At 41.9% G+C, this 13,765-nt stretch overlaps 1 protein-coding gene across 1 annotated transcript in view; it reads left to right on the forward strand.

The window, feature by feature from the left end:
* Window positions 1-1,811: 1,811 nt before the first annotated feature.
* BAIAP2L1 (BAR/IMD domain containing adaptor protein 2 like 1) overlaps window positions 1,812-13,765 on the forward strand; it is a 34,840-nt gene continuing 22,886 nt past the window's right edge. Inside the window, exons 1-3 of the mRNA XM_069030222.1 lie at window positions 1,812-2,069; window positions 10,172-10,247; window positions 13,026-13,112. Coding sequence (XP_068886323.1) covers window positions 2,019-2,069; window positions 10,172-10,247; window positions 13,026-13,112 — 214 coding nt within the window. The 5' untranslated portion in view covers window positions 1,812-2,018. The remainder of the gene's footprint in view (window positions 2,070-10,171; window positions 10,248-13,025; window positions 13,113-13,765) is intronic.

The raw sequence follows: 13,765 nt of genomic DNA on the forward strand, positions 1-13,765 counted from the left end.
GAAGTTTAAAATATTTACATCTGCTTACAAGGTAAAAAGAAAGACCTTTACAAATGTTTTGAAATGCTGAGTATTCCCACCACATGTGTTAAGTGTCGTAACAATTTAAACACTTCTGCCTACATAAATTATCCATATCGTCTCTGATATGCATACTCCATTAACACTCACTTTGTAATTTACTATGACTGAACTTCGCAAGCCAACTGGAAACAAACACCCTGAGTCCTAGGTGAGCTCCCAGAGCTTCACAGTGTTCAGAGGAAAGAGAAATGCTTTGCCCCTAACAGGAACAGAACACTCCCTGCTCTACGCTGCACTCCCAGCTCCTTTAGCAGGAATCAGGGAAGGAAAAGTCCTTTTCTGCATCTTCCTTTGGGTACCTGCTCCCTCAAATTTGAACACCAGTCCATTAGGGAGTAACATCCTTTTCAGGCACTGGCATATGGTAAAACAAAAGTTAGTAGTACCCAGCCTGTTTTCAGAGTTGTAGCAAAGTCTGCAGACAAAAGACTTGGAAACAAACAATGTGACTTGTGACTCTTTATGCCATACTCAGGCAAGCAGCCACATCACATTTGAGAGGACTGTTTGTATGAGCAAACACTGCTTAGCAGGAACATAAATTGTAGGCTTGGGCCCCAAACAATCCATTATGCCCATAGGACAACATTATAAATTAAATTGAATAGCAATTAATACCATGCATACCAGAAGTCTGTAAAGACCTCAGCTGAGAGTACAAAGTCTCATAAAACCCCCTTTCTGCCCTGCATTGTAGCTGCATTGAAGGTAGCACCTTAAGCGCCCACTTTTTCCTCAGATGGCAAACTGTAATTCTAAAGGCACATCTCCATGTGCTCAAACGAAAACATTTTTGCAGCTCTCAAAACCTGGTAACAACCTCCTCCCTCACCAGAGTCCAGTATCTAGGATTCTGATCCAAGTCCAGTTTTTTATTGCTGCAATAAAGTGAGGGAAACAGAGGGAAAGACAGCGACCAAGGAAAGGACAGTCAATGTGTAAGGATGACGATTACACCTCACACGCCCGATACCTGGCACCATAACCTAGTTATAAATACCCAAGGTTATGAAATTCCCACAAAGCCCTTCCAGATAGTGCCGGTATTACTTTATCAGGAAGATATTCCAGCTGGCATACTTTATTCTCACAATCTCTGAACAATTTATGGTCCACAAAAATTTACAGCTTCCCACAGCCTTCCTCACCACCCTTGTCCATGAAGGCCGTGTAAGTCAGTTCACAGAGGAAAGATGACTGGGAGCACTGTTTTATGGGTGGGTATTTAAAACAAATAGCAGACTTCCCCGTGTAGCAGGAAGCTCGGGCAATGCACTAGACCAGGATTGGGGAAAAAGACATTTTTGTCCATTTCTGAGAGGGTCTCTCTCCCCCGCTCTCCCTCACGTTGGGCTGCTGTGGAAGGAAGCAGGGCGACCACCCCGCACCGCACCACCATCGCCAGGGCTACGCTAATTCGTTCTGACTAGTTAATTTCCACAGAACCCTCACTTAATTGCTGGGAGGAGAAGTTTACCCCCGACTTCGTGGGGCACACACAGCAGAGCTGCCTCCTGAAAGGACTTCCACAGGACTTCCCAGCCGGGCTGGGCTGGGCTTGGCTTTGGCAGCGGGGCAGGAGCTCCCGTAGAGGGAAGCGGGGAGGAGGGGGAGGAGGAGGAGGAGGAGGACGGCGGATGGAGGCGGCTCAGGTAGAGGGAGGCGGTCCGTGCTCTCCGCCCGCCCCGCCCTGCCGTGCCCGCCGAGCCGTGTGCGGTGATGCGAGCCCAGCCCGGCCCGGCCCGGCCCGGCCCTCCCCGCCCGCCGAGCCAGTCCTGCCGCGTCGGGAGCCGCGGCGCAGGGCCCGCCCCGGCGGCGCTGCCCGGCTGGTTCCGCAAGTTTTTGACAGTTTGTTCGCGGCACCGGGAGCCGAGGCTGCGGCGCTGGGCTGGGGCCGGGGCGCTCCGCAGGACCGAGCTCTCCCCGCCGGCACCATGTCCCGGGACCCCGAGGAGGTGAACAAGCTGACGGAGAACACGTACAAAGTGAGTGCGGAACGGGGAGGGGCTGCCCGCCGCCACCTTTGGCCCGGCAGCGGGGGCCGCGGGGCAGCCGCGGCTCCTCACGCGGAAACGCAGCAAACTTTCCTCTTTTTTTTTTTTTTTTTTTAATTCTCTTTTCTTTTTTTCTTCTTTTCTTTGTTCTTTTTTTCTTTTCCTCTTTTTCCCCTGTCCCCGTTTCCCTCTCCGGGAGTGATCCCACCCGCCCCGGTGTGTCCTCCCTGCGGCCGGGGCTCCGCCGCAGCCCCCGGGCGGGCACGGCCGCGGCACCCCCGGGACAAGGCGGCTTCCAGACCGGTTTCTGCCTCTCCAGCAGGCTCGGTTCAACAGCCAGCCCTAATTCCCTCGGTGTGTTTTGGTGATAACCACCCTCTGGTGGTTGTGGTCTTCTGTTTGAACCGTTTCTTCATACGGGCCAGAGTCTAAAAATGGCTTAACGCTGAATGAATTTGCTTGCCAGCGTCCCGAGCTGATAATCAGATTTATGATGGTGCACCCTACCACTGCCTCAAAGCACTGACCGCTGCGGGTAGTTCAATTCATGTTGGGAGGCTTTAAAACTTTCCAAAATGCCTCATTATTTGTAGAATTAAAAATATTTTGCTTATGGGCACCAGACACTTGTTCTGAACTCTTTTTCCCTATAAACACAGTCCTTCCAAAACCCAGCAATTCTAATTGGGAAAAATTCCCTTGAGAATCATACTTTTGGTTGGGTAGTGAAGTAATCCATAGTTGGATCTGTAATCCTCATTCTGTACAGTGTGTTGTACCAGAGAAAGCACTCACATTTGCATGATTGAATCCATTTGCAAATTTAACTTACAGCTGCACTGCACTTGCAGCTTTGAGCCCTAAGGAAAGCTTTCTGATGGATTGTTCTATTTCACTATTTACTAAATTTTTCTGGTTTATTATCAAATGTTTTCATATTTCTGAAGATGTTGTCATCATCATTTAAAGGTTTCCAAAAACATTTACTAGGAGTAAATTTTGCTGGTACTTTTGTTGTTCTTTGACACACACAAGTCAACTTTACCCCCATCCTATACCCCCAGTTATATTGGGGCCATGTGGTATTTATTATTTACTTTCTTCGGACTTAGATATCAAATTCATGCAAAACTACTGAAAAAAATGAGATTATCCGGCTATAAATTTTGTCCTCTAGAACCAGAGCAGTCTGGTGCTTTTTGGTATCAGTTACGTTTGCGGCAAGGCCATAAGCAAACATAAATTCCCCTCTCAGAAGTGCACCCTGTAAATACAGGCTCACAGAGGAGAAACCTGGGAAGTTGACTGTTCAGGGCTGTGCCAACAAAGGAATGCTCTACTCTGTCTATTGACTTCCAGAATACAGTCAAAACAGTTTTACAGAGGAGAGGGAAGAAGATCTCCTGTGTGTTTTAATGGATATAATTTAAAATAGGCTTTAAAGGAATGACAGACCACTAAATAGGAAAACCTTCCCTGTTACTCAGTTCTTATTTCCTGGGAAAGTTTACCCTTTAGTTTTGTTTCCTAGACTAATTCAAAGAGATCTAAAGATTGAAATAACTAGCAAAAACACAGAGTAATACAAAGTTAATGTTGACAGTGTGATGAAATGTCTCCTCTGTAGGTATTTTGAGAGGTCTGGCATGTTGCATCACATAGCTCGTACTCACAGGCCTGGAAACCCTCCTGCCCTGCCCTCATTAAAAATTGAAACTTTATCCAGATAAGGTATAAAGGCTGCTTCAGATAGAGAATGGATTCAGGGTCCACTTTAAAGCAGTTATTTCTACATCAAAGTCAAAATCTTGAAAACAGTTGGTTACCCTTTCGGGACAGAGAGCAGGAGCCTGTGTATTCAGCACTGGCTGGGACTGTAATCACAGCTCCCCCATCTAAAACAAATGAACACCTCTTTGTGCTGTGCTCCGGCCAGCGTGGAGAGTGTGCTCTCCTTTGTTCAGCAGTGCCCATGGCACTTCTGCTCCTGCCGGTGCCATCCCAGCAGTGCACACAGACACCGTGCTGGGATGGGTAGAATCCAGAGCAGTGTTTTGTGCTTCTCCTACCTGTAAGAAGAAAGGCTTGGTCTGGGGAAACCAATTCAGTGTAGTGCTGTGATGGCATCTGTGCTGCAGGACCAAATACAGGCTTTAGACTTCTCAAAAAGAATCAAGTTTTGGGTGACCTGGAAAAATAATAGAAAATTAAATTGAATACCTTGCTGGCCTGCTATTTTGGGGGGGAGGGGGTGTTGTTGTGTAATTTTTTGATTTTTCTTTCTTACAGTGCTAATCCATTGGATTTATTAAATACATGGTAACCTGTGTTATACAAAGCTTCAAAATATATTTACAGAAGTCATCAGGTGGCTGAGTAATGCAGTTTTATTTTTATCTTGTTCTTCCTTTCTGTTGGCATCCAGACCAGAAAGTGAATACCTCAATGTTTTTTAGCTAACCTGACTGAATAAACAGCACAATTCACAACTGTGTGTGCACACACAAAAATCAGGGCTGACATTTACCCTTTATGTAAGACCTGAAGAATCACTTTAGCGCATGATGGGAATGGCACGTGCACAATGAAGCCCAAGGGTGTGGGAGCCTATGACTAAAGAGGGCCACAGCCTCCCTTTTGCCAAGGAACTGCTGAGAGGTTCCCTGGTATGACACTGCCCTGCCCTGGCAGGGACGTGGGGACGATGTGGGGGAACACTGTGGGCCATCCTCACGCACAGATGGTCACTTGGTCACCCCAGGAAGGTTGTTATGTGCTGTTGTGTCCCTGCAGCCTGTACAGGTTTTCTGCTGTAAGTGGGGGGAAAACTGCTTGGCATCCGGCTGAGATACACAGAGTGCAGGGGAAAGGGGACAAAACAGGAAAGTGCTGAGGTACAGACCTGTCCTTCTGCCTGGATGGGCCAAGGGCTGGGCATGCAGCTCACAGAGTGTTCCCATGGTGGGAGGTTTCTGGAGCTCTTGATAATGGCATGATTGGTGTTGCTAATCTTGGATTTAAAAGATGTGTTTCTCTGTATCCAAGTGAATTTTGATTATCAACCAAAGCATAATTAAAAACAAACCAAAACACCTTCCTCCCGCAAAAAACCCGTTGGTTCTCCCCAGAGGCATTGAGAATTATTTTGGTAGGCTATATTGTTTTATCACAGAAATATATCTGATAAATTCAGTTTAAAGTCCCACATTCCATGTTTCTGTATTTTAAAAAGACTCACAGTTATATTAAACTACTGGACTTATGTATCAAAATTCAGATTCACCTATGGTCCCAGCTCATACTGCAGTGAGGCTGTCGCTTTGCATTCCTGCAATACAAATCTAACTCCGGGGAAGAGGAGCCTTTGGGAGTTTGTGAGTTTATAAAATCCAGTTCTTCCTTAGTACAAATTTTCTCCTCTGCCCTTATTTAGAGTTATGCCTGCTTGAGGTCTGTCCTTGGGCATGTGTTCATAACCTGAAAAAGTTGTATTAGAAACACACCGATGGATGATGTACTAATGTTTCTCTTAAACAAGAAGTTTTCCATCAAGACGACTAATAGTCATAAGAATTAGTCTTTTTGAATAAACACTGGTGTCTTGATTTATTCTTTTCCATTCTGTTAAACCTGTTTTAAAATAATATTAAGCTAACTTACAAATGAGATATCTTAACATGAGTGTGTTGAGGGCTCAACTGTGCCCTTCTGAAAGCTGTACTATGGATTTCAGAAGCTAAAGCAGGAGATGAAATGCACTAATGTACAAAATGCTTCAAGTTCAGTACAGCACAGTACTATTTCCTTTTTGAATCTTCTCAAGGCGGGTCTCAGACATAGTGTGGCAACACTAAAGACTTTTTTTAAAAATTTACTCATTTTCAGACTGAGAAATAATTTAAACTAAATCACTAGTAGCTATACAAAGCTTAGCTATGAGTAGCTACAGTGGTGATAACTAATAGGAGTGATGCTAGAAATCAAGATCTACTTTTCTCTGGTGGTTTTATAATTTCAGAATTCTACCCAAATGTGTTGTTATTCACTCTTGCAAGAGTGCCTGCAGGATGTAAACTTGAAACTGCAGGGAGTCTATGCATTGTTTAGTTGTGTTCATACCTGCTGAGCTATTGTTCAGTGAGGTGTGTCTTTAAGTAAAAAGCAAAGCTGAGCATTTACAGGAAGGCACTTTTACAATGGCTGTCATTTGTTTTGAAGATTAGCGTTGTTTATACGACTATCAGGAACTGTGGAAGATATAATACCCACACACAACAAGTGGAAATTCAGGGTTTCTTCCTCTCCAGCCAGCTCCATGCTACCCAGCTGGATAACTCACACTGGTTTCGTATGGTGAAAGGAACACAGCAACTCCTACAACAGATTCTGAGGATTTAATGACTCAAATGACCAGAATAGGTTTCTCTTATGCTTTTTTCCTTGGAAGGTCGCTTTTGCCAACTCTAAAGGTCTCTGCATAAAAGATGTTTCCAGTTGCCTGTTTTGAAAATGTTTCCCTTTATTTCCATTCATCCTAAATAATAGAAAGCTGTAGGATCTGATCATGTGCCTCCTCTTCTCGTTAATTATTCTGTTCATGAGAGGTAGTGTGTCACTAGAATATAGGACACACGATTGACAATTAGGAGGCCCTGTTTGTGTGCCTCACTGTACAGGCAAATAATGTGTTGTGAACCACTTTATCTCTCCCAAGCTCTTTCTCACTTTGTGATGTTTATTTGGATTAAGACAAAGGTTTTATTTCCATGTCCTTGTACACCAAGGCAGATAAAAATATTGTTATTTTCTGAGACTTTTGACAATTTTAGATTGTTTTCCTGATCAGAATTTTTTCTTTGTTCCTCTGTCCTCCTTTTTGAGAAGTTTTGAGATATGGCTTTATTGTATGACTTGAAATTTTGCACTGGTGTTCATTCCACTCATTTTTGTGACCTTGTCCTTAGACTACAAGTAAGAGAAGCTATAGAGCTGTAAGATGTGGTAAGAAAAAGTAGCTGTACAAATTGATTTGAGTTGCTCTTGTCCCCTATAACTTCTGAAGCTGAATAGAATACAACAATAATTTTAATTGCTCTGAAATGTCTTGACAATATCAAATCTATAGCTCATTCTGAAGAGGGAGTTGCCTGTGACAGCTTCCCTTTTTGATAAAGTGCTCTAGATACTTCTTCCTCAACTTCCTGGACTTCAAAGACAGCCCGTGGTTACCTGTGGTTAACTGTATGGAACGACCACTAGAAGCATGGCCAGGTTTTTTGTTTGCTTTGAGAATCTAGTCTTCAGTAGAAAGGAAAAAGATCACATATTACGCTTTTTTACTAATGCATGAAAGGGAAATAATCTGAGAATTATTTCGTCAGTTCATCTTGGAGATGTGGCAGGGGGGTCAGGGAGAGTTAAGTTTTTCTATCGAGCACAAACCCTTGATTGAGATGAGCCTTGCCCAGTGCTGTGAGGATCAGCTAACACCCATAAACCAAACTCTGCTAAACCAGGCAGACTCCAAAGGGGAATTTCCATTGCAAAGGTTTTTGCCGTTTCTCGGGCGTTCACGTCCAGGGACTGGTTCTGCTAACAATCAACCACTGTGGCAGTGCAAAGCCTGAAACGCTCCCAGAGGCTGCCTGGGCTGATGGAGAAAAGATCCATTAGTTGTGCTCCTTCCAGCTGCTGCAGGCACTGGCTGTAAATTGTTTCCTCACCTTTCCCAGCAGCTTTACGTGTACCTTGAGCAGATGCGATGTCCTGGAGCTCTTCCTCTGAGTTCCCTGTGTTCCAGTGGACCTGCTGTGTCTCCAGAGCATGGTCTGTGGCTGCTGTTCATGAATTCCTGCTGTGGATCAAGAGCTCTAGTGAAAAACAAGAGCTGTGGGGCTTCAGAGAGGGGAGCTGTTGAGAGCAATTTTATTGAGGTTTGTTTACTTCCTCCTGGATGAAAACAACTGACAGGTGCAATCACCATTTTTTGCTTGAAATCTGCATTAGAGGATGACAAGAAAACCATAATCTTTACTCCTGAATGCCTAAGACAGTCATTCCAAAAATCAGTGCTTCCAGGCCAATAATTATCACGTTATTCTTAGAATATTGGAGTAGGTGGCAATAAGGGGTTTTACTCTGTAATTTTTTGTTTTGAAGAACAGGGTTAGCAGAGGCAGAATCTTTGAAGATTATTTTCAGTATAGAATGGCAATTCAAGGTGGCATTGGGATTCTTACCTGCCATGGATGCACACCATCATGGTACATCTTTTTTTCCCCATATCCTTGAAAATACAGGACTCTCTATCCTAAAACAATCCCCTAATTCATCTTTTTTTTTTTTTTTTTTTCCCTTGTGATTCACTGACTCCGTGTAAGTCAGCAGACATCGTCTTTAGTACACAGCTGGGAAGAAATGGCAAAAAGTTGGAATAGGAAGAAACAACTTGCTCCTTGGAACAAGTGTCTCACAGAGTACCTCAGCAACGAGGAGAGCAACAGGCACAGCAGCAACACAGACAGGAACAAATTAAAAAGCTGGGGCAGGAGGAGGGATGTTCCCAGACACCAGAGCCTGAATATCCATCCTGTTGTTAGAATAGCCCTTGGCATTGTTGGCCCAACCTGAAACACACTTTCCCAAATGATTTCTGGATGTGGTTTGTGAGTTAACACAAATCAAGGGCCTGGGGACAATAGCTGGTTTGTTTGCAGTGATTGCATTTGGGTGGGTGAGAGTTTAATGGGATAGACCAGAAAACAATCCCAGTTGCATTTAATTTGTACACAAAGGCAGTGAGGCCAGGTATTGTTCTGTGGCTGCTTTTGATGTAATTTATACTATATTAGTATCGGAATCTAATAGTTTATATAGTTTTAAAATATCTATATTTTTACTTGATATGACTGTTAAAGTATTACTGGAGTTAATCCTTCACTTTTTATGTTGAGCAGAATTCAGATATAGTGCTGTCTTTGAAAAATAATAAAATTCTGTCTGCGTGACCGTGCCTGAAAATCAGACCAATGTGATGGTATTGCTGTTCTTTTTGGGTCCCCCTGTGTACTAAACATAAATATTTTCATTCTGTTAGTAGTACAACAGACAAAAGCTCGATAGTATGTCACTTGTCTTGAGTCTTGTATTTCTTGTAAACAGAAAGCATATGTTTTGAATTCCTTGAACTTGACAGCTCTGCTGTGTGAACAGTAGTGAGTTTGTGTCGTAAAAGTATTGCCATAAAAATAGTAAGAATAACAGAGCGGTGTCCACAGGTATCTCATGATCTTCTTTTCATGACAGTGTAATTTCACAGAGTAATGTCATAGCTATAGTTTCGTTAGGAAGATTCTGGGGGAAGGAGGTCTAGAATCTGCAGGTTGTAGCATTTGCTAGGAATGAGAGCAGTCCTGCCTGGAGCTGCTGGATTTCAGATTCTGGTTGTTTCAGCCAGTAATTGTATTTAACAGTGAAAGCAGCTGCAGTGGGTTTTATTTTCCCCTCCTATTTAAAGTCACCATTTTCACTTTCTTTCTGAAAGAACCATGGCTTTGTACAATTTTCAAACAAACAAAAAAAGCAGAAAAATTCCCCAAAATAACTAATTTCCCTAAATGTACCTGTAACACTATGAATCAGAGATCTGGTGAAATTTTTCTTCTTTTCTAGAATTTTTTTAAGTTTAGGACTCAAATCTTGAACCATTGTCAGAAAGTTGTTGTCTGAATTTATAAAACAATTAGTGGACAAAGGATTTTCTGTCATTCCAACATCAGCCACCATAAAGATGGTTTTGTACAAACTTTGATCACACATATGATATCCTTTTGTATTATAAACAGCCAGATCCCTGTTGAAATAGTTTAACTTTTTTTTTTCCCATTTGTTGATCTTAAATGCTCAGGTTCTTCTCCCTTCCATCCTTTGTTTTCCTGTGTGCCTCAAATCTTCCAATTTTCATCCATCCTTGGACTTCTCAGTTGTGTGCTGTACATATGAAACTTTAAGCTAGACTTGGTTGCTGAGATGAGTACTGACACCCACTGTGGAATTGCCTTGGTTATAACAAAAATGTTGTTTTCTTTCACTAGAATGTTATGGAACAGTTCAATCCCGGACTGAGGAATTTAATAAATCTGGGGAAGAATTATGAAAAAGCTGTTAATGGTAAGTTCCTGGCTGCTACATTTAGAAAGAATGTTTAATTCTCATTTAAATATACATACTGGATATGAGGGTTGTATATATAGGCTTCCAAGCTGAACTTTGGATGTGTTTAATTAAGAGGAAGAAAACCCCAACTAGCAAGCACGAATACACAAATATACCTTCTCTCCAGTCTTTTGGGGTTTTTCCACTGTCCTGGAGAAGTTGCATCACAAACACTTAGGCACAGAGCTCCTGCAAAATAAACTGAAAGTGGGTTTAAGTAACCCACATTGGAATAATGAATGAAAAAACCCAAAGTTATGTAAATTAGGTGTTATTTTTTTTCTGTCTGAAAATACCTTCCAGAGATATTTCACATTCTTAGATGTGTTCCTACTCACCTACACACATCACTACCTAAGTAACAACGTGTTACTTGTGTACTGAACAACGTGAATTAGTACAAGTTGCAGGAGTGAACTGATTTGTTGTTGTTATCCATACTAACCCTGATGATATCATTTTTATGGAGTCAAAATCAGAATGAATACATTTGAATCTAAGGACCCAGTTTCTCCAACTTTGTAGAATATAATTGCCTACTTCCATTACTGACCTCACAGAAACAATCAAAGCAGGGCTTTCCAGGACCATGCTCCAGACTCCCAGAGCCTGCACTGTGGGACCTGTCAGAGCCTGCTCCATTTCACCATGCAGACCTGTCAAACTGCTTGATACCATATTAAAGCCATGTAAAATCTCTCTAATTTTGCCTCACTCAAGCCTATGGCACATCTTTCCCCTCCGTGCAATGCAGTTCTCTGAGAAATGGGATCCTGCAGGAGTAGTGCATAGCCAGACAGACACTGAAATCTCTTCATGCAAATTTTAGACCTGGCTTGAGAAAAAGATAAAACCAAAGCCTACTGGAGATGAAAATAGGGAAATGTTGACTTATTTGTGGTAGTGCCTAACTTGATGGATTAACATGTGGTTACCTAGTACCTGACCTTCGGAATTACAGGTAGTACCAGAAGTAATAACAGGTGTTTTCATATTCATTTGAAATATTTCTATACTGGTTTCTAAGGGTTCTGCTCTTCACACACTTTGCTGTTGATATGTTGCATTTTGCCTTTTGTTACATTTGCCTTTAAGGCTGGCTGATAAGGCATATCTGAAATGAATGCTTAATTTCAAATGAATATTTACACTGTTGCAACAACTGTTGCAAAGTCATCTTTGGACTCTCATAAATTTGTAATCTTTTCACCATCGCTTCTGAGTGGTGTAGATAGATCTGTAACAAGGAGTAAATACTCTGTTGCTAAACAAACACTTTGCAGCTTTTCAAAAAAGTCAGAATAGGCTGACAAAGAACATAAAACGTACAAGAACTCTAGATATGTTTGCAATGTATTTTTCTACATTTTGAGGACAAAAGGTCAAAAACCCCTCCCTTTCTGCAGAAGTAATTTGTAAGCCATAGTACTGGTGAAGGGACTATGCAAGCAGGGCTCTTGATTTAGCTTAGTTAGCACAGGGAAAATCACACATTTCCTTCCTTTTTTAGTGCTTGTATTAGGAGAAAAGAGTGACTTGGGGTTGTCTCGAGAAAACACAGATAGGAAGAGTTGGACTGGCATCAAACCCTCTTGTACAGGTGGCACACTGCTCCATCAGTAGCACCAGTATAATTCTTCTGCTCAGAAAGTTTGAGCACAGAGCACCTATGAGACAGAAATCACCCTTTCTAATGCAGCAGAGCCTCAAAGAGGATCTTTGTTCGATTTGGAAAATGTTCAGACTTCTCAGTGAATATACTGTTATGTAACCAAAGATGTCACCTTACTAGTAAAAACTATAAAACACAGACCTGTAATTGGCAATTATATTCCTCTCAGAAAAAAAAAAGTATTCTAAAGTCAACAGTGAGGCTCTGCTTGACTTCCACTTTAGGCCAAGAATGTACTACTACAAAAAACTATGACGAATAACTTCAATAAGTTATTTTTCACATTAAAGCTTGCCAGCTTGTCCATGTTATTTCTTTTCTCTGTGGCATGCAGATGAGTTCTAGACACTGAAGATGCAAGGCAGGCACTGTAGCTCTGTTCCCTGTGTAAGATGTTTCTCCCCACTGGCCTCCCTGCAGCTTCACTCCCGACGTTTCCGTGTTAGTTCCAGCGAAACTGGCTTTGCTGTTTAAATCAGCCCTAACCAGGAAATGATTAACTGGGAATAACTGAAACCTTCGTGGTGTACAGTGAGAGCTTATTGGTTCCTGTAACAGCCAGCTTTAGAGGGAAATGATGATTTGTTTTTGAGGGGCTCCACATCTCCTTGGGGCAACCGCAGGCCCATGGTTGGTGGCCAGTTGCCATTTCCCAGATCACTGGTCTGGCTGGTCAGTACAAGAGACCTCAGCACTTTTTTGGGATTGCAGTTTGGTTTTATTCCAACAGTTTTCTCTGTACCAAGGAATTTGGTTATGTCCTGACCAATGGCCTATGGCTAAGCCTTCCCACCAGGTGCTGATTGCCCCATGGGAGTTGGAGCTAACAGGCTGAAACTTCATTAATATGTTCTGGAGTTCTGTCCTTGTTTCCTGGTTTCACAGATCAGCAGGGAGCACAGGGACTTGTACAACTTTCTCTGACAGAAGGATTTCTTTGTTGCCTATACCCCTCTCTTACTCTGTGCTCTGGATGACAAAATTTCATAGGATCGTAGATTAATAAAAATTGAAGATATTTTGATTTTTTTAACAGTTGTGTTTTTTTCACTCACCCCCAGTTATGGTAGTGGCTGGAAGAGCATATTATGATAGCCTTGCAAAGATTGGGGACATATCAGCAGATTCTCCAGTATCTAAAGAATTAGGTAAGTGAAAAGTAATTTTTTAAAACTACTTCAAAATATAAACTTTATTTTTGCTTTCCTGCTGGCAGTTCACCGAATGAATGTGAAGTAGATAAGGATCAGTAAAAGTATGTCCTACTCTTATATAACAGGGGTGGAAGGGATCAGATGCCTTTAAGGCATATTATTTCTCAAGACACTTAACAATGTTTTGACAAAATTACCTTTTTTTCCTCCTTTTGTGAATATATATCTGCATATGCATTCGAAAGCATTTATTTTTAAGCTCATATAATTCCAAAATAAATACAAAAATATGTATCTTGATTTTTAATGCAGAGGTGAAGGTTGAAATACTTCTGCAACAGAATATTGGTATGAGGAGTCCTAGTGTACAACAGCAGTTTTAGAACTAAAACAATTTTCTGGTTGAGTGTCATTGTGAAGGGTTCAGTTTTACTTCACTACTTTTGATCAAGTGTATCACTAAAAGTTCTCAGGTGCATTTATATTTATTTTCTACTTGAGCTTTTGAAAGAGAAACTGTAGGCTCAAAGATGGATTAATTTTACATTAATAGAAATCCACTTCAAGTTCTGTACTCTCCTGAAAACAATTTCTGAATATTTGAAAGATCAGCAGCAGCGCTTGCCCTTGACAACTTCACTTTTGTA

The sequence above is a fragment of the Aphelocoma coerulescens genome, chromosome 14 (genome assembly GCF_041296385.1).
Source record: "Aphelocoma coerulescens isolate FSJ_1873_10779 chromosome 14, UR_Acoe_1.0, whole genome shotgun sequence".
Taxonomy (NCBI): Eukaryota; Metazoa; Chordata; class Aves; order Passeriformes; family Corvidae; genus Aphelocoma; species Aphelocoma coerulescens.